Source organism: Neofelis nebulosa, chromosome 5 (assembly GCF_028018385.1).
Source record: "Neofelis nebulosa isolate mNeoNeb1 chromosome 5, mNeoNeb1.pri, whole genome shotgun sequence".
NCBI classification, from domain to species: Eukaryota; Metazoa; Chordata; class Mammalia; order Carnivora; family Felidae; genus Neofelis; species Neofelis nebulosa.
This window is the reverse complement of record NC_080786.1, coordinates 92,064,537-92,092,253: the sequence shown is the minus strand read 5'-3', so window position 1 is coordinate 92,092,253 and position 27,717 is coordinate 92,064,537. Positions and strand designations below refer to the sequence as shown.

The 27,717-nt window shown below is 41.0% G+C and overlaps 1 protein-coding gene across 1 annotated transcript; it reads right to left on the bottom strand.

Annotated features, from left to right (window-relative positions):
* Positions 1–650: 650 nt before the first annotated feature.
* HCLS1 (hematopoietic cell-specific Lyn substrate 1) lies at positions 651–27,694 on the bottom strand. Its single transcript, XM_058731242.1, has 14 exons — positions 27,541–27,694; positions 25,005–25,088; positions 24,343–24,416; positions 13,590–13,719; positions 11,619–11,729; positions 10,092–10,146; positions 5,127–5,237; positions 4,418–4,473; positions 3,771–3,840; positions 2,948–3,159; positions 2,446–2,550; positions 1,683–1,959; positions 1,463–1,531; positions 651–1,262 (listed from the first exon to the last, which is right to left on the bottom strand). Exons 2-14 carry the CDS (start codon positions 25,086–25,088, stop codon positions 1,126–1,128), a joined length of 1,491 nt encoding a protein of 496 aa, XP_058587225.1. The 5' UTR covers positions 27,541–27,694; the 3' UTR covers positions 651–1,125.
* Between the last annotated feature and the right edge of the window lie 23 nt (positions 27,695–27,717).

Here is a 27,717-nt window from a genome sequence, read left to right as displayed (position 1 = left end):
TTGCTGACCAAATCTCTCTTTTCCTCCTTTCTATTCCCCAATTTGTGTTTCTTCCTCAAGAATCATCATGTCCTGTGCTTGCTTCAGCAGCACATATACTAAAGAATCACCATGTCCTGGGGTGCCTGGGTTCTCAGTCAGTTAAGTGTCCAACTCTCGGTTTTGGCTCATGGTTCATGAGTTCAAGCCCTGCATTGGGCTCTGTGCTGATAGTGCAGAGCCTGCTTGGGATTTTCTCTCTCTCCTTTTCTCTCTCTGCCCCTCCCATGCTCTCTCTCTATCTCCCTCAAAATAAGTAAACTTAAAAAAAAGAAAGTATCATCATGTCCTTAAAGAACGCAGTCATTACTCCCAGGAAGAAGGTGGTTGGCCTCTCACAACTGCTAAAGCCAGTGCAAGTTGAACTGCCTTAATGTGTATACTTCCTGGTCCTCTGGCCCCTCACCTTACTGCCATTTTACAGGCCAAACTATTTGGTGTTGGGTTTAAGTACAATCTAAGGAGAAGATTTAACCTTGATATACAGGGTGCAGAGCAGTGGGCAATGGCAGGAGGGGGTCTTCTGGATACACCTGAGAGAGGGAAGGAGAATTGGAGCCATGAGAGTAGGGCCATTGAGGCCTGCATAAAAAGTACTATTTACCTCAGCATACAAATGAACCACAGTCCCACTTTATTTCTGATTTAAGATTGAGCAGACAGAAGGTTAAAAAAAAATCTCTGCAGAAAAGGAAAGTGGGCAAACAGTATAGCCAGGCAAATCAGACAATCTAGACATACCTTTCCATGTAAGCAAACCAGGAAGCTCAGAGCTCACAAACAGAGGAAGGCAGAACTTGGGGTATTTGAGGGAGTATTCATGAGGAAGGAGACAGGATCATAAGATGAATGTATGTCCGTGAGCACATCTAGGGTAGAAAGGACACTGAGGGGAAGAAGACCCCTTCCTCATGCTGTCTCTGTCCCAACCCCTAGTGGAGAGGGAGAGGAAAGTCTCTCTAGAATCTCAGGCAACTCGTCTCTAGAACTCAGTGCAACTTATACTTGCAGTAAGAATAGAGTGGGGGTGAAGGCAGAAACACTTTGGACTTGGGAAGTCACGGTAGAGGAGACAGGGAGAGCCAGTTACTGGAGGAGCTTGACATAATTTGCAGGAAAGAGTCCAAAGTGGCCATGGCAACGTCCCCGCCACCAGCCCTCATCCACCATCTCAATGTCAGTGATGATGTCATCAGGATCAAAGGAAATCTCGTCACTTCCCTCTGGGGAGGAAATGGATGGGATGTTAGGATGGTCAGACCGTAATCCTTCCATTCCTGTCCCCACTTTAAACTTCAGGGAAAGAAGGGTGCTATTCTTCTGGATGCTAATCCTGGGTCCTCCCCTGACCCTCAGAATCCATCTCCCTCTCTTGTAGTAAGGGTCTCCAGGCACCAGACCCCTCAGGCCACTCCAAACCTACCTCCTTGGTAATCATACAGGGCTATCGCTGAGATCCCTGCTCCAGCCCCAGCTGGGTAGCCAGATGATTCTGCATGAAGAGAAATATAAACATGGTCTCACCAACATGGAGAAGGAAAACAGGTCCTTCTGGGTAGTGGGGGAATTCCTCTTCCTTTTGCCCTCCCCTGGACTGGACCCAATGCAGGAGCTGCTTCTCCCACCCCCCGCCCCCCACTCACCAGCCATAGTGGAGGCAAAAGAAGGATTCTCAGGTTCGAGTACATCCTCATAGTCCCCGTCTGGTTCACCATCCTGCTCACATCTGTCCATGTCTCCAATATCCTCATAGTCATTCTCAGTCTCAGGCTCAGTCTCAGGCTCAGGCTCAGACTTGGGCTGAGGCTCAGGCTCAGGCTCAGGCTCAGGTTCAGGCTCAGGCTCTACTTCATACACTGGCTCTTCCTCCAGCTGCAGGCCTTCCAGAGTCCTGGGAGGCAGGGCTGGGGGCTCCTCATCCTGAGAAGGGACGGTGTGGATCAGAACAGCTTCCACCCATGGGTGGGGTACTAAGACCCCACCCATCACCATCCTACCAATTCTACCCTCGTCCTCACCTCTACCTAATAGACTCTCCTAGGGAACACAGGCTTTCATCCATCTTTATTCCTTGACTTCCTCCCATACCTACCCACTCAAAACATCTACCAGGAGGTGATAGGAGGGGAATGTAGAAGGTGTGAAGAGAAGGAAACGGAAAGCAAGTCCGATTCCTCGAATGACCAGGAAAAGATTGAAGCAAAACACATTTTTGAGAATACTACGGCTAGGATGACTAATTCTCCTGATCTTTCCAGGACTAGGTAGCCCCCAGAATGCAAGGTTTTCAGTGCTAAGACCAGAACAGTACCAGACAAACCAGGGTGGTTGGTCACTTCATATGGCCCACCTTTCCTCCCATGAGGAGATGGGGAAGGGATAGAGGATCTTTGGGGCTCTACTCACCTCTGAGGGATTCTGCCTCAGGGGCAGGGTAGGCACTGGGTGTTCCCTACTGGTTCTCACAGGTCCAGGCTCTGATGGTGGACAGGTCCCTGCTGGAGGCCAGGCCTGTGAAGAATGAAGCATCTCTCTTGTAAGTATGTAAACCTCTGTCTTCTCTCTTACACTTCCCTTCCTGTCTCTGCCAATCCAAATCAATCATCCTTCTAGATGGGCTCCAACCTGAAGTGATAGCTCCTTCTTGTTCCTGTAGTAATGACTGGCTGCATGGCCAAATATCCAAATCTTGGTCTATATAAATCTTGATTTTTTTTTCCCTCTAACATTTTGGTATATATGAGGCCCAATCACTCAGCCTGAAATCTTCCCGAAGATAGAGGCAGGAGTTATCAACTTTGCCTAACACCAGGGAGGCCTGTGCCTTATTTTCTACCAATGATTTGGAATCCTTACTTTATTTGGGCAAGGAATCTTGGATGTGAACCCCATAAGACCAAGCACTCACCTCTGAAGAGATTTTCTTGGGCAATGGGGCTGGCACCTCTGGCTCTCCCACAGTGTCTACTGGCTGCTTAGCCTCATGGCTCATCTTTACCAGGGCCTTTCTCTCCTGTTGCTGCCTGGCTATCTGCTGTGCCTTTTCTTCTTCCTCCCGCTTCCTCTTCTCCTCAGCCATGGACTCAAATTTTGCCTTCAACCCACGAGCACCACTAGAAGCTGCAGACACAGGCAAGAAGAATTAGGATTGTCTTGGATCAGGTATGGTGGGGATGGCACTTGAAGGAAGAGAAGGAATTGGTTAAATATCCAGGCAGAAAGCAGATGGAGAGGGAACTCATGGGAGGGAAGGTAAGAGGTACTGATGGGGAACAAGTGGGTTTTAGGAAGAGAATATAGCCCTGAAGCCTAGATTTCCATATAGCCAAGCCATGCAATCTCACACTTTTGTCCTTTCTAAATTATAAGCTTTGTTTTCCTAACCAGCATCCTTCCCTATCCACATTCCTTAAACCTGTATGCCCTCTGGCCACCACCCACCCTCTCCTTCCCAGTCCCAAGTTCTTATCCTTCTTATTCTTCCCAAATGTCTCCCCAACCCTCCCTTCCTATGTTCTCTGCTCACAGTTCCTTCCTAATGTCACTCCATCTCTCTACCCACTTAATCCAGTTTTTCTAGGAGAGAGAATTTGGGAATATACAGGCAGGATCAAGTCTATCTCAGCTAGTTTAAGTAGTTAAAGGCATGGAGAGGGTAGTCTAGGCATAAGAAAGAATGAGAAGGAAGAGGTGGTTGAGGAAAATAGAGAAAAGGAATTGTTAAGACTCACCAGCCTCTATGGGTGTCGTCTTTTTATAAGCTGTAGTTGGAGCCTCCATTTCATTGAAGCCAACAGCACTCTGTAGAGAGAACAGTATGCAGGGAGGGAGGAGAAGGGAATGGTGATAACCCAAAGTCAGTATTGGGTACTGGGGCCACTATAGGAGGTATCCCTAACCATTTGGTGCTTAATAGTTAAACAGGGTATTCCTACATTGTTTTGTGGTAGAGAGAGGGGTAAAGAATTTCTAAACTGGTGGGCTTAGCTCCCCTTTTTGAAACCTCAGAGAACCTAGAACCTCACACCTCTAAGTCCAGTTGCCTACAATGCAGCAGGGCCCAGCCAATGCATGAAGAGGAACTGGTGTGCATGGAATAGAAATAGATTATAGATTGAATTAAGCAATGTCTAGCAATCAATGAAATTTCAAACATCACCTTTCCCTGAAGTTTATCTGTGTTTCTGTCTCTTTCTCTGACTCCCCCCATTCTCTTTATTTGAAGCTCAGGCTCTGGAAGACTTGCTCATTAAATGCTGAAAGCAGTCAATGGGGAGTGTAGGACAACAGCTCAGAACACTTAGCTTCTCTTATCTCAATCCATTTCAAGTGCAGTTTAGGGACCTTTTCTCAAGACACTGGTGTTCTGGTGCTTTACCTTATCCACTCGGTCCTTCTGGATTCCATACTGACCACCAAAGCCCTTGGCATAATCTGCAGGACAGAAAGGTCTGAGAGTCATAAGAGGAGTTAAAATGCTAGGAATGTATAGGTAGGGGAGTCATGGAAGAAAGACCAGACAACAGGAATATGGAAAACAGAGATGGATGAGGAAGAGTGAGAATCAGAGGGTAGAGAAAAGCCTGGATGGAAAGAGAAAGAAAAAGATAGGGAGAAAAACAGTTAAAAGAAAATGGATTGGAGATAGATATGAAGAGGGAAAGATAAAAGAGGAAGTGACAGAAAAGGAAGTAATATAGGGAGGAAATGGGAAAAAAATAAGGAGGTTCCTCCAGTCATCCCCTATATGTCCCAGGGAGGAGAGAGACCTCTCTGTCTTTGTGAGGCACAGGGGCCTGTGAGACTCAAAGCCAAATCACTCACTTGTCATCACCCAGCCTGTTTCTCTTTCTCTTGCTCAGTGACCCCTTCTCTTTGGCCTCTTCTGTCCTGCTCCTAATCTTGCTTCTTTCCTCTATATCCTCTTGGTTTCTTCCCATCCACCCCACATACATACACTTACCCTTTACACCACCACTGCACATCTGCACCTCTGTACTCTGGGTCCTCTGTGTCAGCTTCCAGCAAGGAAGGAAGGAGGGCTCTAGGCTACTGTGTGACCTCCCTCCTCTCCAATCCCAACTCACCTCTCTGGGACTCATGTTTCTCTGTCTCTCCCTTGTAGTCATATCCCAGAGCTGCTTTGTCCCGTTTATCCTTCTCTATCCCATAACGGCCTCCAAAGCCATGAGAGTAATCTGTGGTGGAAGAAGTAGTCATGAGAGCCCACTCAGCCCAAAGGAAGGTACTGTGGAAGAGAGAAGTCAGGTTAAGTGGGTGCAGGGGGGATAGGGGCCTGGGAAGAAAGATGGGCCAGCATCTAAGTGAATTAAAGACAAACAGTGTCCTAAGCCATCTTTTGGAAGCTGTAATTCAACATTGTTCACTCCTTTCCTCTTCACCTTTACTTCTGTCTCAAGATGAGAAGAGCATTTCAATCTTCTCCCTTCTTCAAGGAAGGGTAAAGTATAGAGAATGTAAAGAGACACTTTCAGGCAAAAAAAAAGGCAAATACATATGAAATGTAGCCTGTTCTTACTCCTATATAAACACTTAGCAATATCTGCTAAAATACAACAATCGTTTTTTTTTTTAATAGTGAAGCTCAAATGAAAAAAAAAAAAATCATGTCTCCAGAAACAAAGAGATGAATCAAAGCAGTAGATATGAGAGTAATTATGAGTGGACTGAGAAAACCCAAGGATGTTTTAAGCCCCGAATTTAGTGTCTAGAGATTAGGATCTAGGGTCAGAGGTTCTTATACAAGAACAGGGGACTGGGGAGCAAGAAATGACACTCTACCTGCTTCTGTAAAAGAGTTCTAGAAAAATTCTACTTATTTTTCCAGGGAAATGGTGAAGGGGGTTGTCATTTGTTCAGCACTTGGTAGTGGGAAATTTTACCTATGGGACTTGGAAACTCCAGGCTTACCCTGAATGTGTAGAATGCAAATTTCCAGTTATACACTACTTATATTACACAGGAATTCTAAGAGGAGAAATTAACTTCATGCTGGTCTAGAAAAATATATACCACCGAAAGAGAAAGCATTGGAAAGATGGCAGGAATATGAGACAGAGTAGACCTCAATAGAAAATGCATTATAAGAGATAAGAGAGCTATAACACAATAACAAGAGAACAAGTCATCATTTATGAGGAATATGTATGTTGGTATAACCAATTAACAGAATCCAGATTTATATGTAAGCAAAAACTGACAGAAACAGAAAGAAATAGACAAATCTGTGATCCTAGGTGAAGATATTAACACTCCTGTCACATTAATTGATAGAATATTTAGACAAAAAGAATCTAAAATTATAGAAGGTGCAACATTATCATCTAACAAGACCTAATTGACATTTACAGAACATTATATCCCCAAACTGCATAATATACTATTTTTTATGCACATAGAAAATTCACCAAGATAGACTATATGCTTGCCTATACAATAAGTTGCAATACATTAAAAAGGTTGAAATATTAGACATCATATTCTCTTAACACAATAGGGTTAAATTAGAAAATTCTCTAATACCTAGAAAATAAATATCACATTTATAAATAACCCATGGGTCAAAGAAAAAATCAAAAGGGAAATTAGAACACACATTTTTAGCTTAATAAAAATTAAAACACACAGAACATGTGGAATGCAGCAAAAGTTTGTTTAGAGGGAAGTATATAACTTTAAGTACCCATACATGTTACTATACTTTGTCCAAACCCATAGAAAGTACAATACCAATAGTAATCCCTAAGATAAACTATGGATGGACTTTGGGTGATTTTTGATGTGTCAGTGTAGGTTCATCCTTGGTAAAAAATGTACCACTGTGGTGAGTGATGTTAATAATGGAGGAGGCTACACGTATGGGGGTGATGAGGGAGGAGTGTATGGGAAATCTCTGTGTCTTCCTCTCAATTTTGTTGTAAGTCTAAAACTTCTCTAAAAATATAAAGTCTAGGGGCACCTGGGTGGCTCAACCAGTTAAGCATTGGACTCTGGATTTCAGCTCAGGTCATGATCTCACAGTTCGTGGGTTGAAGCCCCATGTCAGGCTCTGCACTCACTGTGTCAGAGCCTGCCTTGGATCCTCTGTCTCCCTCTCTCTGGCCCTCTCCTGCTCATGCACTCTCTCTTTCTCTCTCTCAAAAATAAATAAACATTAAAAAAGTTAAAAATAAATGAATAAAAATACAAAGCCTATGATGGGATACCATCTCACACCTGTCAGAATGGCTAAAATTAACAACATAGGAAACAACAGGTATTGGCAAGGATGGAGAGAAAGGTGAACCCTCTTGCACTATTGTTGGGAATCTAGACTGGTACAGCCACTCTGGAAAACAGTATGTATCTTGCTCAAAAAGTTAAAAATAAACCTACCCTCTGACCCAGCAATTGCACTATGAGGTATTTACCCAAAGGATACAGAAATACAGATTCAATGGGAACACATGCCCCAGATGTTTATAGCAGCATTATCAACAATAGCCAAATTATGGAAAGAGCCCAAATGTCCATCAACTAATGAATAGACAAAGCAGACGTGGTATACACACACACACACACACACACACACACACACACACACACACACACACACTGGAATATTACTCAGCCATCAAAAGGAATGAAATCTTGCCATTTGTAACAATGTAGATGGAGCTAGAGAGAGTATTATGCTAAGTGAAATAGGTCAGTCAGAAAAAAATAAATACCATTTGATTTCACTCATATGTGGAATTTAAGAAACAAAACAGATGAACATAGGGGAAGGAAAAAAAAGAGGAAGGAAAATCATAAGAGACTCTTAACTATGGAGAGCAAACTGAGGTTCTCTGGAGGGGTGTTGGTGGCAGGATGGGTTGAATGGGTGATAGTTATTAAGCAGGGCACTTGTGATGAGTACTGTTATATGTAAGTGATGAATCACTAAATTCTACTCCTGAAACCATTATTACACTCTATGTCAACCAACTCAAATTTAAATAAAAACTTGAAACAATAAATAAATAAGTAAATAAATAAATAAAAATATAAAGGCTTTAAAGAAAGAGAGAGAGAGAGAGATACATTAAAAAGAGAAGGAAAAATTCCAGTATGCATCTAATATGGGTTCCAGAAGAAAGAATAAAGGAGAGGAGAGGCACTATCCAAAGGAAACCAACCTGAGAATTTTCTATAATTGAAGTTATTTCTCAGGTTGAAGAGGAACAATAGTCTCATGCAGGAAAGAGAAATAAGTCCAACATTTAGATATATCCTAATGATATTTCAGAATATCAGAGACAAAAAGAAAACCTTTCAGGGCACCTAGGTGGTTCAGTCGGTTAAACATCTGACTTTGGCCCAGGTCATGGTCTTGCAGTCCACGGGTTCAAGCCCTGCATTGGGCTCTGTGCTGACAGCTCAGAGCCTGGAGCCTGCTTCAGATTCTGTGTCTCCTTCTCTTTCTGCCTCTCCACTGCTCACACTCTGTCTCTATCTCTCAAGAATAAATAAACATTAAAAATTTTTAAAAAAGGAAAACCTCTCACAGAAAAAATCTCACACAATCCTCTCACACAAAGGAATGATGGTTAGAGTACACAAGAGAGATGCCAAGGAGGATGAAATAATACCTTCAAAGTGATGAAGGAAAAGTTACAATGAGAAATGGAGCAAAATATATTTTTCAGACAAAACCTGGGAGTTCTTTCATAGGCTCTCACTGAAAGAATTATCAAAGGGTATACTTTAGTAAGAAGGAAATAAAAGCAATGAGGAAACAGCGAAATATAATAAACAGGAATGGACTAGGAAGTTGGTAAATATGTTGGACAATTTAAATAAGCATTCACTAGGGGCACTTGGGTAGCTCAGTCGGTTAAGTGTCCGACTTTGGCTCAGGTCATGATCTCGAAATTTGTGAGTTCGAGCCCCGCATCAGGCTCTGTGCTGAGAGCTCAGAACCTGGAGCCTGCTTTGGATTCTGTGTCTCCCTCTCTCTGTGTCCCTCTCCACTCACACTCTTGTTTCTCTCTCTCAAAAGTAAATAAACATTAAAAAATTAAAAAATAAATAAAAAATAAATAAGCATTCACTAAATAATAATAGTGATTCATTTTTGTGGGGTTTAAAAACACATGGATGGGGGCGCCTGGGTGGCGCAGTCGGTTAAGCGTCCGACTTCAGCCAGGTCACGATCTCGCGGTCCGTGAGTTCGAGCCCCGCGTCAGGCTCTGGGCTGATGGCTTGGAGCCTGGAGCCTGTTTCCGATTCTGTGTCTCCCTCTCTCTCTGCCCCTCCCCCGTTCATGCTCTGTCTCTCTCTGTCCCAAAAATAAATAAAAAACGTTGGGAAAAAAAAACAAAAAAACAGGGGCGCCTGGGTGGCGCAGTCGGTTAAGCGTCCGACTTCAGCCAGGTCACGATCTCGCGGTCCGTGAGTTCGAGCCCCGCGTCAGGCTCTGGGCTGATGGCTCGGAGCCTGGAGCCTGTTTCCAATTCTGTGTGTCTCCCTCTCTCTCTGCCCCTTCCCCGTTCATGCTCTGTCTCTCTCTGTCCCAAAAATAAATAAAAAAAAAACGTTGAAAAAAAAAAAAAAAAATTAAAAAAAAAAAAAAAAAAAAAAAAAAAAAAAAAAAAAAACAAAAAAAACACATGGAATCCTTACACTGGGCAACAATTGGCCAGTTGGTACAAAGAATGTAGGATGTAGAAGGAATGCAATTAAATTATTCTACATTTTCTTTGTTACTCAGGATGAGATAGTGATTAATTTTAAACTTAAGTAAAAAATGAGAGTTAAAACTTAGGGATACCTTCCTAAAATAAAGGAATAGAATACCTTATTTTCAATCCAGATGGAAAAGGGGACTAAACAATCTCATAGGAAGAGATAAAGAAGAAAGAAGCAAGTACATGCTTGGATTTAAAAATAAATACAATAGTGGGGAACTGGGTCATGGAACTAAAGGGAGTTGATGACAGCTATTGGGAGGTGAAGTCTGAGCTGAATAGGTCAATTGGGTTGCAAAGGTTGAAGCACAGGGTCCTTGCCTTTCTGAGATGCATGCTTCTCCACTTCTCCTTTGTAATCAAAGCCAACTGCCGACTACAGAGAAAAGGAGAGAGGATTGATTAGAACTGGAGCTGACAGTTTTCCCTCTCCCTCACATACCTCCCCCCTAGCTCAGGCCAGAGGTTAGTTTATAGGAGCTTAGGGATGAGAATGAGGGTTTGACCTAGAAACAGATGACACCCTGACCTGACAGGCTGGTGGAGCAGCAGTGTGCTACAGAGCAATGAACGTGAGCGTTATGGGCTCATCAGCTCTTGATTCAACCCCCAACCCCACTTGCCCTATTTTTAGTTGTTTAACTTTATGCATGTCCTTTAACATTACTGAGCCTCAATCTCCTCAAATATGAAATGAAGCTAGGTAAACCTCCTTACTAACCTCAAGTATGAAATGGAGAAATGATGCCTCTTTATTTGGGACCAGTGTAAGTAATAAGTGGGTCAAGGTATGTAAAGTGTTTGCATTGTGTAAATTAGTGCTTTTCTTCCTAACTCTCACGATATTAAAATGAGATAATAGTTAGGAATGTGCCTTGTAAACTATAAAGCACTATGCACATGTAAGAGATATTATCCTATTCCTAATTGATTGTACTGTGCCTCTCTTCTCTTTCCCTAAATGGCAGCCAACACCCAGAGATGTGTTTTGATGGGATGAGAGGCAACTAGGAGAACCTGGATCTTTGCTGCTCTAGGACTGGATATGTTGGCCAATACCTAACATCACTCATAGCTACATCCCCATCTGGCTCAGTACCTATAGGTCTTCTAAGCAAGACTAGATTTTGCATCTCAAGAGCCATTACTATGTATTGTTTCTTGGTTTACATGACATACTGACTATTTAGGTAATTCAATTTGTGACTCAGGAGGCAGAAGATGAAACAAAGAACAAGGAGTGATCAGGAAAAGACAAGATAGAAGGGAAATTCCATCCTACTGTGCTTTTTCTTTTTAAAACTACCTTCCCCCCCGCCCCCGCCCCCCCACAAAGGAGTCTTTAAAACCTCTGGGCTTCAGGGTTTTGGTGCTACATCATGTGAAAAGTAACCTTTACCTTCTAAAAACATTATAACCCTAATTAGCTGTTTTACTTGATTGTTTGCTCCTGTGGTCATAATACTTAAGCTGACTCCCACATTCTCCTGAAAGGCATAATGATAAGGTTTTGATGCTTGAACAAAAGAGGAGCTTTGGAATTTCCCTTGTCTTTCTTCAAGGCAATGAGGAAATCAATGATTTGACTTCCTTATCAATGTTTGATTCCTTATCAAAACAGAGTTTCAGAATCTTTGTATCATTTATATTAACACTATTGAGCTCAGCATGTGGCCTCCAAAAGTGGCACAAAGGAACTTGCTGAAGAAGATTATGGGAGCTATCCTCATGATGGACCCTCCTGAGGCCACTGCCATCTTTCCATAGGAGAAGCATAGACCCACATTCAACAGTGAGTGCTGGTAAATCCCACAGGATTTGAGCTGGGTGGCACAGGGAGATACTTACCTTGTCTGCCCTGTCCTTCTCAACTCCATATTTGCCTCCAAAGCCTCTGGCAGCATCAGTCTGAGAAGAGTGCTTCTCCACCTCAGCAACATATTCATGGCCCACGGCACTCTAAGAAAATCAGATGGAATGAGTGAAAGACAAAAATGACTGTAAAAATTAAAATGATACAGACGTGGTTTGGGATTTAAGAATACCAGAAATTCCATTCTGGGTCTGTCTCATAGCCTCCACCAGTGTATCATGTAAGGATTATATGACTGGAGAGAGCAAGGTTGCTTTTTCTAGAGGCTCACACATCCTGAGTCTTCTTTAATACCATTAGGAACCCATCACTTAGGAAACTCCTGTAGGATGGGCTGGAACCATCAGGATAGATTCGAGGTAGGCAGAACAGTGGTTAAGCCAGAAACAAAAAGAAAGGTAAAAACAAGGGATTTATGGGTCAAAATAGAATTAAGTAGTTAATAAAGAGAGATCAAAGGGGACTAACTTTATACCATAGCCAAGATTGCATATTTCATTAAAACAGCCAAGTGCTTCTGTTCTGGATTATAGTTTCTGTGTGACCATCACATTTCAGAAGTGCCAACTGAGCCCTGATATTTAACAGTGACTGACTCTGCACCAAAGGGGGTTGGTAGACAATACTATAAGTAGTCCAAGAGGGCATATAAATTTTCTATGCCCCTTCACTTTTTATTCCATCTATTATTTTATTTTCTATTTGGTTTTAAAAGGTTTATCTCTTCTAATATTTAGATATGGCTATTTTAATAATCTGAGAACTGACTAGTACTTCAAACCAAATAATGCAGAGTCCCAAATAAGAAGAAATTAGAAAGCCTTTCCTTTCTCCTGTATTTCGAATCTCATGCTGGGACAAACATCAATACAGAGATTGATGTGAAGCATTGCCGTATATGAGCTCCTAGGAACTCATTTTACAGTATTCTTAGGTCTGTGTAGGTCAACTTTGCTTGTGAATTTAAGAATGCATGAATGCTTATCTATTTTAGTTTTTTCCTAGGAATTTTGTGGAGAATACAATGTCTACATTGCACTTTACACAATGACAAAACAAAACACTTCTTGAGGGTGCACTAAAGGCTTTCAATTGAATTATTTTTTCCTCCTTAGAGATAAAATCTTTTTTTGTTGTTGTTGTTGTTACAGGAATATATCTCTATCTTTGAGATTCGCAAAGTCAATGGAAACTATGATTTAAAACACAAGCATTTTTGGGGCGCCTGGGTGGCTCAGTCGGTTAAGCGTCCGACTTCAGCTCAGGTCATGATCTCACGGTCCGTGAGTTCGAGCCCCGCGTCAGGCTCTGTGCTGACAGCTCAGAGCCTGGAGCCTGCTTCAGATTCTGTGTCTCCCTCTCTCTCTGACCCTCCCCCGTTCATGCTCTGTCTCTCTCTGTCTCAAAAATAAACATTAAAAAATTTTTGTTTTAAATTAAAAAAATAAAGAAATAAGACACAAGCATTTTTAACCATACTTTAGTGGTAGCTAATGGATACAGGAAAATATTTGTATTTGATGGAATCTAATGAATAAATTCACATCAATATTTTTCCCATGAACATATCATATAAGGTATAATATATATATACACAAAGAACACTAAATACACAGTAAAGAAAATAAGAAGTTGCAATATCAACATTCTATACAAACATTTGAAAACAGTAAATGATTTTAAGACATATTCTTCCCTTCCCTCCCTCAGTCTAGGAGTTACAGCATGGCTGGGTCTACCACAGGCTAGCCCTTTTAAATTCTTGGACCACATTTTCTACCATCTATATTTATGTGTTGAAATCGGGAAAAAAATGATACAAATAGTATGTGGACATTCTATTTTAAAGCCCAAATTAATGCTGTACTTGGAATAAGTTTTAAAATACAATACCAACAAATGAATCAATTTTTTATCTTTAAGCAAACATCTTTCTTTCAACTCACCTTGTCCATTCGGTCTCTCTCCACCCCAAACCGACCTCCATACCCATGGGATGCTTTGGGCCCTGAGTCCATCTCCTTCTTCTTGAGAATATCATGCTCCTCTGACACTTTGTTCCTCAGCTGGTGGATACTGGAAGTAACCACATGACAGAGACTCATCTAGCACAAGTCAATGAACTCTCCCTCCCAGAAAAATGGAAGTCTTGAGATGTGTTCTTTATTTTTAGCAATAACCTGAGCTCCCAAAGTATATCAATGCTGGGTCTGGAAGTAAGAGATTAGTGTGGCCTATATACCATAGTCTGATTTAAACTCTCCACAAGCCAATAATATTTCCTCTAGTCTGTTAATTTGTCCACTAAATAAACTTCTGATACTTGTCCCGTTTTTCATGTTCTTAAATATTAGAGGACAGTGATACCAATTATATTCTAGTAACTGGGAAGTTATTTTCCTTCTGAATGGGTCTGCTTTCTAGCATTAGATACTCTCTCCCCAGAAGTACAAAAATATTTATATACCCCTTTATTCCCACATTCTAGTCCTGAGAATCTACCTCAAGGAAATAATTTTAAATATGGCAAGTCTTAATATCTAACGATATTCACTGAAACACTGAAGATAATAGCAAGAACTAAGAAACAATTTATAGGGCTAATACTTGGAGAACAGTTAAGTAAATTGCAATATTACCTTTCAATGGCATACTAGGAAGTCATTAACGACGGTTAGGAAAGATGTAGCTTTGGGAGATTTATCTATACATTAAGTATTTGGTGTATATTTTGGTAAAAAAATGAATGCCCTTCATCTCCACCCCCAAATCTGAAATTCCTTACACTAAAATCTAATAAAACAAACAATAAGCAGAATCAGACCTATAAATACAGAGAACAAACTGATGGTTGCCAGAGGGAATGGGCAAAATGGAAGAAGGAGAGTAGAAGATGCAGGGTTCCAGTTATAGAATAAATACGTCACAGAAGTAATAGTCAAAGCACAAGGAATGTACTCAATGACATTATAATAGCGATGTAACTACACAGATGGTAGCTATACTTGTGGTAAACACATCATAATGTATAAACTTGTCAAATCACTAAGTTATCCACCTGAAATGAATGTAACATTATGTATCAACTATACTGAAATGAAAAAAAAAAGCTAATAAAAACTAACAAAATTCAGTCTTATCACTAATTGTTGTAACACCTGAAGACCCAAATAAACTTGATTTGGGACACCTCTGTCACTAAGAGAATGTAACACCAAAAGGAAGCCTTCTCCTTCTTACTTCACTTTCATCTTCACTATGAGGGTAGAGAGCACCTCTGCATATCTGTCTGCTCTGAGGATATGAAGTGACAGGTCAGCACCAGCACTAGCACCAATAAGGGACAATCAGTATGTATACTTGGTCACATAGAGGCACTTCTGGGGATTCTTAGAAACATTTGGACAAGAGAACACTAAATTAAAAAATTTCACTTCCTGTAGCAAGAAAAAGAGGTTTAGGGAATTGAGACAGTGATGTTACTGGGACTTCACCAGCTCGGGAAAACCAGATACACTGGTTACAGGTTAGAATGGCCATCCCACAGCAGAAATTCTCTTCTTTCATGGAAGAATAGATCCATCTGGTGGCCTTCTAGTATAAGACCACCAAAAGCCTTTTTTTAAAGCCCTCTCGGCTTTAGTCATAGTTAATTTTAGAAAGCTGGCTTTGAACCAGATGAAATTAAGCTAAGAGCTGGAAGGACCATCTGTTCCGTGCCTGCTCTAAACCCTCTGGCAGCAGTGGAGGCAGAGATCCTGTGTTGCTAGTTCATTAACACTGACACTTTAGAAATGTCTGTGTCAAAAAAGCTACTGGTTCCAAGAACATGTAAATAACTGTTATTTCCCAACCAAAATATTCAGATGAAGAATGACAAAAATGATGCCAAACATTACTTTCAAATGAGCAAAATGTGCGAAGTTTTAATGAGTCCAATGATTGCCACATGGGTCATAACTATATCATTGTTAAAACAAGTTTTAAAGGGGATTTGAAAATGAAATTCAGGAATTTCCACCTAATGGATGATAGCAAAGCTAATCAGAGGATGATGCCAATAGATAATACAATTTAAATAAAAATGTTGGGGCCAAAAAAGACCAACTTCTTAGCAAATTCTTTAGAATATAGCTGAAGCCACTCTAAATAGGCCTTAATCATATTAGTACCTCACTCAATAAATATTAAACTTTTGAGTGTAAGGCACTTTTAGGCTGTGAGGATACAAAGATTATTAATGTATATGGAGATAGTGGTCAGGTGGGAGAGATAGAAAAAGTTACAATCCAATGTGCTAAGCAGCGTATCTAAGAAACGTTTGACACATTAAGTCTCAGATACATATTTTAAGTTTTAAAATACCTTGGAATTTGATAAAGCGATGCAGTTTATGGGAACCAAGTGTTTTGTTTTTGTTATAATAATAAAAGCACAGAGATGAGTCACACAGATAAGATTTTATCCACAGATGATATGATCATAGATGCAGCAAATCTAAAGAATCTACAGAATACACTACTGGAACTATTAAGTACATTTGGTAAGTTCACAGGATACAAGGGCATGATCAAAATCAATTTCATTTCTACACACAGGCATAACTCATTTTAGGGGCACGCCACTTTATTACACTTTGCAGATATTGTGTTTTTAACAAATTGAAGATTTGTGGCAACACTATATTGAGCAAGTCCATTGGCACCATTTTTCCTACACCATTTGCTCACTTCATGTATCTGTCACATTTTGGTACTTTGCACAATATTTCAAAGTTTTTCAATATTATTATATTGATTATGGTGATCTGTGATCAGTGCTGCTTGACGTTACTATTATAATGGTTTGGGGGCACCATGAACTTGAATGGATGGGAAGTTGCTTCTTATGGATGAGCAAAGAAAGTGGTTTCTTGAGATGTCATAAATGTTGCATGTATTCTGACTGCTCCCCCAACCAGCCATTTCCCCATCTCTCTTTCTTGCCTTAGGCCTCCTTATTCCCTGAGACACAGCAATTTTGAAATCAGGCCAATTAATAACTCTGCAATGGCATCTAAGTGTTCAAGTGAAAGAAGAGTCACACATCTCTCCTTTAAATCAAAAGCTTCAAAATCATTTCAAAAGAAATCATTAAGCTTAATGATGAAGGCATTTCAAAAGCCAAGACAGGCCAAAAGGTAGGTCTCTTATGCCACACAGTTAGCCAAGTTGTGAATGCAAAGGAAAAGTTCTTTTTTTAAATTTTCTTATGTAACTGACTGTCAAATTGGCTTACATACAATACCCAGTACTCATCCCAACAAGTGCCCTACTCAATGTCCATCACTCATTTTCCCTCTCCCCTTCCTGCCCCCCCATCCACCCTTAGTTTGTTCTCTGTATTTAATAATCTCTTGTGGTTTGCCTCCCCGTCTCTCTGTTTGTATCTATTTTTTCCCCTTCCCTTCCCCCATGGTCTGTTCAGTTTCTCAAGATCCACATGAGTGAAAACATATGATAACTGTCCTTCTCTGACTGACTTATTTCAGTCAGCATAATACCTTCCAGTTGCAAAGGAAAAGTTCTTAAAATAAATTAAAAGTGCTACTCCAGTGAACATAAGAATGATAAGAAAGCAAAACAGACTTATTGCTGATATGGAGAATGTTCTAGTGGTCTGGATAGAAGATCAAACCAACCACAACATTCCCTTAAGTCAAAGCCTAATCTAGTGCAAGGCCCTAACTTTCTTCAGTTCCATGAGGGATACAAGAGGTGAGGAAGCTGCAGAAGAAAAGCTGGAAGCTAGCAGTGGTTGGTTCTTGAGGTTTAAGGAAAGACACCATCTTCATAACATAACAGTTCAAGGTGAAACAACAGGTGCTGATGTAGAAGCTGCAGAAAGTTATCCAGAAGATCTACCTAAGATAATTAATGAAGGTGGCTACACTAAACAAAAGATTTTCAATGTAGACAAAACAGCCTTCTACTGAAAGATGCCATCTAGAACTTTCATAGCTAAAGAGGAGAAGTCAATGCCTGGCTTCAAAGCTTCAATGGACAGGCTGATTCTCTTCTTAGGGGCTAAGGAAGCTGGTGATTTTAAGCTGAAGCCAATGCTCATTTAGCATTCTGAGAATCCCAAGGCCCTTTAAGAATCACACTAAATCTACTCTACCGGTGCTCTATAAATGGAACAGCAAAGACTGGATGACAGCACATCTGTTTACAACATGGTTTACTGAATATTTTAAGTCCCCTGCTGAGACCTACTACTCAGAAAAGAGATGCCTTTCAAAATATTATTGCTCATTGACAATGCGCCTGGCCCCCAAGAACTCTGATGGAGATGGACCACATGGTTAGTGTCATTTTCAAAACCTGCTAACACAACATCCATTCTGCTGCCCATGGGTCAAGGAATAATTTCATTTTTCAAGTCTTGTGACAGTATTTAAGAAATCTATCCTTTAAGACTATAGATGCCATAGATAGTGATTCCTCTGATGGATCTGGGCAAAGTAAATTGAAAACCTTCTGGAAAGGATTCACCATTAGAGGTGGCATTAAGAACATTCAATAATTCACAAGGAGAGATCAAAATATCAATATTAACAGGAGTTTGAGGAAGTTGATTTCAACCCTCATGAATGACTTTGAGGGTTCAAGACTCTTGTGGAGGAAGTAACTGCAGTTGTGGTGGAAACAGCAAGAGAACTAGAATCAGAAGTGGAGCCTGAAGATGTGACTGAATTGCTGCAATCTCAAGATACAACTTGAATGCATGGGAAGTTGCTTCTTATGGATGAGCAAAGAAAGTGGTTTCTTGAGATGGAAACTACTCCTAGTGTAGATGCTGTGAAGACTGTCAAAATGACAACAAAGGACTTAGAATATGACATAAATTTACATGATAAAGCAGCAGCCGGGTTTTAGAGGATTGACTCCAATTTTGAAAGAAGCTCTACTGTGGGTAAAATGCTATCAAACAGTGTCACATGCTACAGAAAAATCATTCAGGAAAGGAAAAGCCAATCAATGTAGCAAACTTCCAATTTTGATACAGAAAATTTTTCCATAGAAATTGCCACAGTCACCCCAACTTTAGCAACCATCAGTCAGAAGCCATCAGAAGCCATCAACATGGAGGTAAGACCCTCCACCAGCAAAAAGATATGACTCACTGAATGTTCAGATGATGCTTACTATCTTTTAGCAAAGTATTTTTATTTTTTAAAAATGTTTATTTTATTTTATTTTTTTAGAGAGAGAGAGAGAGAGAGAGAGAGAGAGAGAATGAGCGGGGAAGGGGCAGAGAGAGAGAGGGAGAGAAAGAATCCCAATCCATGCTGACGCAGGGCTCAAACCCACAAACTGTGAGGTCATAACCTGAGCCAAAACCAAGGCCACCGAGGCACCCCACAAAGTACTTTTAAATTAAGGTATGTACATTATTTCTTTAGACATAATGCTACTGCACACTTAATAGACCACAATATAATGTAAACATAACTTTTATATGCACTGAGAAATAAAAAAACTCATTTTACTTGCTTTATTCTGATATTTGCTTTATTGTGAGGGCCAGACACCAAACCTGCAATATTGCTGAGTATGACTATACTAGCCATGGACATTTGGAAATTAAAAGTTAAAAATAAATACTATGTATTATCCCATAAAATCACATGAACTATTTTAGCATCAATTTAATAATAAAATATGTCCAAGACCTGAACATCGAAAAATATTACTGAAAAAATTGAAGAAGAAATAAATAAGTCCATGTTCATGGACAGGAAAATTCAAGATCATTAAGATACCAGTTTTCTCTAAAATGATCTATAGATTCAATGCAGTTTCAACCAAAATATGATCAGACATTTTTGTAGGAATTGACTCATTTATTCTAAAATATATGTAGGAATATAAAGTCCTGGGACAGTAAAAAGGTTTTTTTTTTAATTTTATTTTATTTAAAAAAAATTTTTTTTTAACGTTTTATTTATTTTTGAGACAGGGAGAGACAGAGCATGAACGGGGGAGGGTCAGAGAGAGGGAGACACAGAATCCGAAACAGGCTCCAGGCTCTGAGCTGTCAGCACAGAGCCCGACGCGGGGCTCGAACTCACAGACCGCGAGATCATGACCTGAGCTGAAGTCGGCCACCTAACCAACTGAGCCACCCAGGCACCCCTTAAATTTTATTTTAGAGAGAGAGCACAAGTTGGGGAGAGGGGGAGAGAGAGAGAGTGAGAGAGAGGGAGAGAGAATCTTAAGCAGGCTCCATGCTCAGCCCAGAGCCCAACACGGGGCTCAATCCCACCACCCTGGGATCATGATCTGAGCTGAAACCAAGAGTCGTACATTCAACTGACTAAGCCACACAGGTACCACTTGAACAGACACTTTAAATGAAGACATATAACGATACATGAATAACACATAACAAGATGCTCAATAAAATTAAGCATCAAAGAAATACAAATTAAAATGACCACATACCCACAAGAGTGATAAAAATTAAAAATACTAACAATACCAAGTGTAGAGAAGCATGTGGAGCAATTGAAATCCATACATTATTGGTAGGAATAAAAAATGGTAAATTCCTTTCAGTTTGGTAATTTCTTGAAATAAATGCATACTTATTATATGACTCAGCAGTTTTATTCCAAGATATTTCCCAAGAGAGATAAAAACACATGTCAACAAAAAGATTTGGACCCAAATGTTCATACAGCTTTATTTTTAATAGTTCCAAATTGTCAACAACCCAGATATCCATCAGCAGGGTAATGGATAAACCAAACTAAGATATACCCATATAATGGGAAACCACTGGACAGTAAAAAGGGACAAAAGACTGATACACAAAGACCATAGTTAGGTCTCAAATAATTATACTGAGTGAAAGAAGACAGACACAAAAGAATATATTTTGTATTACTGCATTTACATAAAATTCTAGAATAGGCATAACTAACGTATAGTGACAGGAAGCAGCTCAGTGTTTACATCCAGCCAGGGGTGGACATGGGATATATGGACTGTAAAGAGGCACATGAGCATGAGAGGGCAAGAGTGGCAAAAAGAAGATGGAAAAAAGGGCCAGAGACCTTGAAAATCAGGCAGCTACTAGGAAACACTAGGTTGCTTGCAGCTGCCTGGCCCAGGCTTCTCTATACAATAGATGAGGGACAGACATTATCCTTTGAGCTATTCACTGAATTACCAAGTCACTCCCCAAACTAAGTATATTTTAGGTAGACTTAAAAAAGAAAGATTATGGTGTGGGGGAAGGTAGTGAGATTAGTGAGAACCACAATCACTTCCTTTTCCTGCTCTGAGTGATCTCAACTCTGCAGCTACTGCTCTCCTCTCCAACTTCCCCCTCCTTTCCAAAGCCCTTAGTGATTCTCATCTGACCTTAAAGATTGGCTTAGCCCATGTTAGCCAGAGAGAATCCCAGAATATTAGAGACTTAATAATGGAAGGTCCTCTAGAGGTCTTTTTGATCCCAGTGGGAAAACTGAGAATCAGAGAGGAAAAGTGACCTGTTCATGGTCACCTGGCTAGTTACTAGCAGAGATGGGGCTTTTACATCTTGGTAGCTTGGGTGAATGGGAAGGAAGTGGGTTTTTGTGTAAATATCTCTACCATGTATGCTATCCTTAAAAGATCCAGTTAGGTTAATAAGGTAACATCCAAGATCACTACATTTTATAATTCCAAGGGTCAACAGAGTAATGGATATACTGAGTTGTACAACACAACAGTCCAAGTAAACACCACTTAGGAAGAAGAAAGACTGTAATTTTTTTACATGTTTATGTTAGGTTTTTAGGAAGAAAGAATATAATTTAAACTAATCTATATTGGGGCACCTCAGTGGCTCAGTGGGTCAAGCATCCAACTTCGGCTCAGGTCATGAGCTCGCGGTTTGTGAGTCTGAGCCCCGCTTTGGGCTTTGCGCTGACAGCTCAGAGCCTGGAGCCTGCTTCGGATTCTGTGTCTCCCTCTCTCTCTGCCTCTCCCCTGCTTACGCTTTGTCTCTGTCTGTCTCTCAATAATAAATAAACGTTAAAGAAAATAAGAAATAAATAAAAATAAACTATATTAACAAAAAAAAGAAATATTGGGGTGCCTGGGTGGCTCAGTTGGTTGAACATCTGACTTCTGGCTTAGGCTTTTGCTCAGGGTATGTGAGTTTGAGCCCCACATTGGGCTCGCTGCTATCAGGGCAGAGCTCAGTTTGGATCCTGTCTCCTCTCTCTGCCTCTCCCTAGCTCATGCTCTCTATCTCAAAAATAAATAAACATTTTTTAAAAATGAAGAGAAATATTATTGAGCTGCTAAGAGGTGCTAAATACTGCACTAGAATGTTGATACATGTTAGCCCCTTGAATTTTAACCATACTCTGCAGGGTAGCTATTATTATTCCCCTTTGATAAGCAAATAAACTGAGATTCCGAGAGGTTATATGTCTAAATTCACATTACTTGTAGCTGCAGAGCTGTTAGTCGAACCTAACAAATTCAAGCTCTTTCTATAAGATCATGGCAAAGATTTAGCAGTCTTCCTTAAAATATTCTGCTCCTACTATGCATGAGACAAGCTGGTTGGGAAAGGTATTAGAATATTGGTATCTTCATCTTAAGAGTTCTCAGGATTGGGGCGCCTGGGTGGCGCAGTCGGTTGAGTGTCCGACTTCAGCCAGGTCACGATCTCGCGGTCCGTGAGTTCGAGCCCCGCGTCAGGCTCTGGGCTGATGGCTGGGAGCCTGGAGCCTGTTTCCGATTCTGTGTCTCCCTCTCTCTCTGCCCCTCCCCCATTCATGCTCTGTCTCTCTCTGTCCCAAAAATAAATTTAAAACGCTGAAAAAAAAAAAAAGAGTTCTCAGGATACTAGGGCTGAGTAGCCTTTACTCAGAAAAGGAAAAGGATCTTTTTTTTTTTTTTTTTTTTTTTGATCTATGAGATTGGAAAGGAGCATCAAGAAACTTCCTGAATGTAAAAAAAAAAAAAAAAAAAAATTTAAAAAAAAAAAAAAAGAAAAAAAAAGGGGGCGCCTGGGTGGCGCAGTCGGTTAAGCGTCCGACTTCAGCCAGGTCACGATCTCGCGGTCTGTGAGTTCGAGCCCCGCGTCAGGCTCTGGGCTGATGGCTCGGAGCCTGGAGCCTGTTTCCGATTCTGTGTCTCCCTCTCTCTCTGCCCCTCCCCCGTTCATGCTCTGTCTCTCTCTGTCCCAAAAATAAATAAAAAACGTTGAAAAAAAAAATTAAAAAAAAAAAAAAAAAAAGAAACTTCCTGAATGAACCTGTTCCATTTTTTTCATCTTTCCAACTGCTTCCAGAATTGGTTGGTTTAAGAACAATATTCATTACAGTTTCTTGAGATAAATCATTATGTCTTATCAAACAACGATGCATATTACTGAATATTATCAAATTATATAAACACATGCTAAGTTTCCTAGTGTGTTGTTTATACAATGTGGTCATCCACTGACACTTTTTAAATCTAGGGGAAAAGAGGTAAAAACACTATTGTTAAATTCTGTATGGGGGAGTTAAAATGGAGTTTTAAAATGTATTAATTTTGCCAATTTATTTGTAATTGTTAATTTTTGCTTTAAAAAAATTAAAAAATTTTTTATTTTAGAGAGAGAGTGATCGGGTGAGAGGGGCAGAGAGATAATCTTAAGCAGGCTCCATGCTCGGCATGGAGCCAAATGTGGGACTTGATCCCATGACCCTGGGATCATGACCTGAGCCAAAATCAAGAGTCAGATGCTCAACCAACTGAGCCATCCAGGCATCCCAATTTTTGCTTTTTTTATTTTTGCTCTTGTTATGCAGTTTATTGTGTCTACCCTGCTACTAATATTTGACATCCAAAGTAGACAGCCCTGTTTAAATGATCCTGAATAATCTATGGAGGAGAAGAGGGAATCTTTCAATATGAATATACAATATATCCCACAGAGACCCTTAGATATGTCTGTAACTTCCTTCTCTCTTACAGTATCAGACTGTTTTGTTGTTTTGCTCTTATTTCTGATAAAACGTTGGGTTATCATCTTTAAGACCCTTAAGCCCTATTACTAAAATAATTTTAATCAATAGGTTTTCTAACTGTCACATTTCTTCATATTACCATTCATGGTTTCCAGCTTCTGTCAAGTAGCCAAATACAAATTTTTATTTTAAAAATCATCCAGGAGAGGTATGGGACCTGATATTGTCCTCTTCTTACAATATCTATTCTGAGTTATTTACCTTGATCTTTCACTGAATCCTTCTTGGTCTATCTGAAGTCACCTACATTCTAGACACACATTTCTATTTCTATGAATAAATAGATGATAGAGAGATGTTGGAGAGATAAAGTGATACAACCTCAACCAGTATTTGAGCCACCTCATCTCTGAATCCCTTATAATAGACCCACTTGGGGAAATAGCATAGTTGTTAGAAATGAGAGAGAGAATACGGTTAGGGGGATAAGTGGAGAGACATGAAACAGAAACCCACAATGATACACATAGGGACACACAGGGATAGATTCAAGAAAAAACAAATGCAAAGACACATAGACATTAACTACCTTCTCTCCTTCCTTCCTTCCTTCTTCCCTCACCCTCCCCTGAGTGTCCAAGTTCTCCTCAGGCTCTTCCTACACCCTTTTTCTGCTCCCCAATCCTTTTGGCACCTACTTGATATGTTCTGCACGTCCAGAGCCTTCAATGGTCTTGGCTCCCCACCGTTGCTCCTTTTCAGAGATGTCATTCTACAAAAGACATCATCAGCAATAAGTGATGGCAAGAGATGTGCCACATTGAGAGAGGCTATGTGGCTGACACACATGCCCTCCAGGTCCCCTGAAACTGTTGCTTCCTTCAGTCATGATCTTTACATTTTCCTCACCCTGCCCCCCCCCATGTTAAAATTAAGGTGGGTTCTGAAACCTCCCTTTCTGCTATGCATCCCCCACACTTTCCCCGTTAGGTCTTCTACAACTTCTGAATCTCCACAAATTATACAGGCCTAGCTTATATCCTGCTCACAGGTCAATGGAGACCCAGGTTAACCTGCACCTCAGCTTCTGCCTAGCTTGTCATAGCCCGTCAATCACAATGTCAAACTCCTCTACACCTGTCCCCCTCCATCCTCAACATCAGCTATCATGCACACCCCCACTCATGACACCCAACTGTCCTACCAGTCAGTTCTACCATGAGTGCTATTTCAGTCCCAGATTGTCCTTTCTAAGCCCCCTAAAAGGTAAGTAATAACAGAGTAGCCCAGGTGCCTCTCCCTTGTCCCCTCACCTCCACCTTTTATTGATTTTTCCAAGCAAAGTTATTTCCAAACTCACCACAAAGTCAGGGTCTGTGTCCCAATCATCACCCTGGGTCTCCACAGAAACAGATACATCATGCCCTACTACAGACTTCCACATCTGAGGATGACAAAATGGGAATTAGGGAGAGAAAATCAAGAAGAGGGAAAACAAGAATGCTGCTGAAGTCAATGTTATAGCAGTCCAGTGGTTTTGCTATTTTTTCTTAGAACAAAATGGAAGCTGAGGCAAAGCAGATGGAAGTTTTAGGAAAACACTTTTGCTCAGTTAGAGGAGCGGGGGGGGGGGGGGGGATTTATTCAAGACAAATTAACACGGTCTAGGCCTACTGAGTCTGGAGAGAGGCCATCATGGGTGTAGGTAATGTTAAATAATCTGGGTGTCAAAACTGCTGGGAACATTCATTTGTGTTGCAAGGCTAGCAGGGTAGTGGCTTAAAGTGGCAATCAATGAGGAGTACTAGGGTACCCTTCAAATTAAAGCACCATGCCTCTCAGTTTCTACATATGACTCCTGTTACAGCTGTTGAAAGGTGCATTGGTCCAGCCCCTAATAAGGTGAACACCTACACTTTCTTCTCTACCACCTGCATAATTCTACTGAGAAAATTCCAACCCCAGTGCAAGTCATTATCCCATTTTCATTCTAAGAGCAGCTGCTGAATAGGTGCATGAGGTCAGTAGGGCAGTCAGCTGAAATTCCTGCCCTGAACAACACATAAGGAAGTATTATTTACTGGGAATGAATCATCTATTCTTTAATTTTTAAAAACAGTTCAATTATATTTCTAAAGAAGATAACTGGTTCAAACAGCATATAATAAATCCCTTATTTTGAACACTGAGAGTTATTAGATTTTTTATTAAGTAAGAAAGAAATTGTTAGAGAACACTAGGATGAAGGGGAGCCAAATGGTTATTCTGTGGCATCCCCAGTGTTTCCATTGGCTCTGCCAGTTTATGCATGAGGAACAGCAAGTTGCTCTGTATGTGTGGGATCCTGGATCTCTGTATGTCCATTGACAAATGCTTATCTGCTCTTGGGGGACACTGAGACTTCTTGACCCTGCTACTACTTGCTAACTAGCAACTCTCCTGTCCATCCTTCCTTGGGCTCCTCATCCCACTGGTGTATTTCCCTATACTCTTCACTGTCTCTTAAATGAGACCTCTTAAAACTGCTCCTAGGACTCCACAATGTCTCCACACAGTCTCTCAGACTCTCCGATTTTCCTTTCCTCTTGGAAGCTCCATCTTTCTCCATGCTATTTGATAGCCTCCTTGGAAACTAGCCCAAGGATTTGGGGGGAAGGGTGGTTAAAGAGATGCAAAGAGGACACTGGAGAAGTAGTGACTGAGTCAGCTGCACTGTGAGAGGAGTCCCTGCCCAGAACAGCTCTGCCTTTCCTTATGGGGTAACAATTATGGATTGAAGAGATAAGGCCTATGGTCCTGGCTCCTGGGCTGCTTTTTGACAAAATGACTTCATACAGAAAACTGGAAAGGAGAAGTTTCTGAAATATTCATGATCAAAAAGGAAGCAATGAGGACTGACGGTCCTCTCCTCTTTCCTGCTGTTCCTCTGGGGCCTCAGCCTAACTCACCCAAAAGCCTCCCATCTTCATGTATTTTTTTAACAAAGGGAAGTTTCTGACGCAGAGACTATTAGTGTCCTTAAGCTGCTGGCCAGAAATAGAAAAGCCAAGAGGGGCTATTAGAGGTAGGGGACTGGGGAGTAACTTGGTGAGGAATGGTGCCCAGGATCGCAGGCACAATTAAGGGCCTCATCACGAAGCTGCCTGACAGCATCAGTAAAGTACATGGACCTCAGTCAGAAGATCACCCCAGCTCTGTTACTAAGCCCCTGTGGGAACAGGGGTAAGGGAATCAACATGGAATATGTTCTTATTTGTCAGGTACCAGAGTAGGCAATTAAAAATATTAATTGGGTAAATCACTGAACATCTTTGATACTCCATTTTCCCCAGGGGAAAATAAATGAAGAGGTTAATGTAGCTAATTCATCAAGTCCCCTTCATTTCGGACATTCTGGGATTCTGGGATCCTACAATCACAGAAACTAGCCCTAGTCGAACCATTGTTTGGCCTCCATCCGCACTGGTGCTCAGCACGGGTGTAAGTAGCAACTACTTCCCGCTGTGTCACAGTGTCTCCTATGTGAGTTTTGTCTCTTTGCAAGACCATATGCTCTCTAAGGACAGAGACTTTGTCTTCATCTCCTATGGTCCTCCTCTTGCCTCAGGGCCTAGGAGCAACAGGCCTTAGGAGAAGGTTGTAGACTGTCAGCAGAAACTAAGAGTCCTGGGTGGCTGCTGCATCATGTGCCCTGGGCTCCAGACCCCCATTTCAGTTTCCATCCCCATATGCTCATTAGTCACAATCACTCACCCCCAGGCCTCTGGCCATAAAAGGCCAAAAAAGCCTGTGAGAAAGGACTTTATCTCTCATGGAGGACTAAGAGCCAGGTAGGTTCCTCTTAATTCAGCTCTTGCCCTGTGCTCCCCAACTTTCCCACTGCTCAGAGTACCCACCTCCAGTAGCCAAGTGTCTGCTCTAAGCGCCCAGCTCTTCACGTCCACTGGGCTCCCCTCTCTACTGCCACTTCAGAGCAAGAAACTGAGCTGCTGCTTCAGTTCCGTATTCAGCAGGTTTTCTGTCATTTCCTGACACCCTGTCCTCACAGCTACTTCCTGAAGTTTGAGTCAGTT

Bases quoted from the DNA above. Each gene is read 5' to 3' on its own strand.
- HCLS1 (XM_058731242.1), bottom strand. From the start codon at position 25,088: ATGTGGAAGTCTGTAGTAGGGCATGATGTATCTGTTTCTGTGGAGACC. The intron at 24,417-25,004 runs GTGAGTTTGGAA...TGTCTTTTGTAG, and splicing joins ACACAGACCCTGACTTTGTG to AATGACATCTCTGAAAAGGA. The intron at 1,263-1,462 runs GTAGGTTTGGAG...TTTCCTCCCCAG, and splicing joins CCTGTATGATTACCAAGGAG to AGGGAAGTGACGAGATTTCC.